Below are 990 nucleotides of genomic sequence, written 5' to 3' on the forward strand. Positions count from 1 at the left end.
TCACAGCCACCCCAGCCTCCCCCCGTGGTCCCCCCCCAGCCCCTCACCGGTTCTGCACCATGTTCATCACCACCCAGTCACCAGGATACACCGTCTTCCCAATCAGGTCTTTGAAAAGGATAAAAGTCTCCATGAGGAAGTCCTGCAAGGGAGGTACAGAGGTCAGGAGCCGTGCTGGGCTGCAGTGCCCTCCGGAGGATGCTGCGAGGGAGGCGCTGGTGCCAGAGGGCTCCGTGTTGCACTCACCATCAGCTCAGGCCGGGAGGGGAACGCCTGGATGTAGCTGCTGTAGTGGTCCTTGTCCATCTGGCTCAGGATGGTGGCCATGCAGGCCACGTAGTGGCTCTGGGGGACAGGAGCTGCTCAGGCCCTGCAGCTCCAGTTGGTTCATAACCCAGAGCCCCAACTGCTCTGGGGTCTGTCCACCCCCACCCTCCCTGGTCCCTTCTTCCCCAGCTCCCTTCATCTGCATCCCAGTGCAGGGATGGGGTGGCTCCTGCACCCACCAGGATGCCAGGGGGATGCAGGAGTAATTACAGAGTGGTGCTGAAGCACCTCTGTCATTTCTGAGATAATTTAAGGCCATCTGTGGGTGTAAGGGCATTTTGAAAATGGCAAGCAGTTTCCTTCTGGAGTGCCTCCAGCGGAGGGTCCCAAACTGAGCCCTTGGCTCCACTCCAGGAGGCTCCAGCTTTGTAGCAGGACAAGAGGAGTGTGCACGAGCAGGATGCTGCCCAAAAGCTGTCCCAGAGACACATCCGAGGCTGGAAACTGCGGGAAAGGGCAGCAATTCCTGGGCTAAGAGCATCGTCTGGCATGCTCAGGGGGACTGATGGCCCTGCCGTGCCCCGGAGTCACTGATGGAGCTTTGTGGGTGCCAACCCATGCCCAGAGACTGCCGTGCCTGAGCCCTGGGAGGGCAGCACCGGCCTCTGGGCACCGCGGCTGCCCTTCCATCCCTGGCAGGGCCGGCACCGCCGGGGCCCCCAC

General features: G+C 61.7%; 1 protein-coding gene across 1 annotated transcript in view; it reads right to left on the reverse strand.

Annotated features, from left to right (window-relative positions):
• The window catches only part of LOC102042659 (dedicator of cytokinesis protein 2-like), a gene marked incomplete at its 5' end in the record, with an annotated part of 49,464 nt that overhangs the window by 13,824 nt on the left and 34,650 nt on the right, over positions 1-990 (reverse strand). The window contains 2 exon segments of the mRNA XM_031064006.1: positions 48-142; positions 247-345. Coding sequence (XP_030919866.1) covers positions 48-142; positions 247-345 — 194 coding nt within the window.

This window comes from Geospiza fortis, unplaced genomic scaffold, assembly GCF_000277835.1.
Source record: "Geospiza fortis unplaced genomic scaffold, GeoFor_1.0 scaffold62, whole genome shotgun sequence".
In the NCBI taxonomy this organism is placed as follows: Eukaryota; Metazoa; Chordata; class Aves; order Passeriformes; family Thraupidae; genus Geospiza; species Geospiza fortis.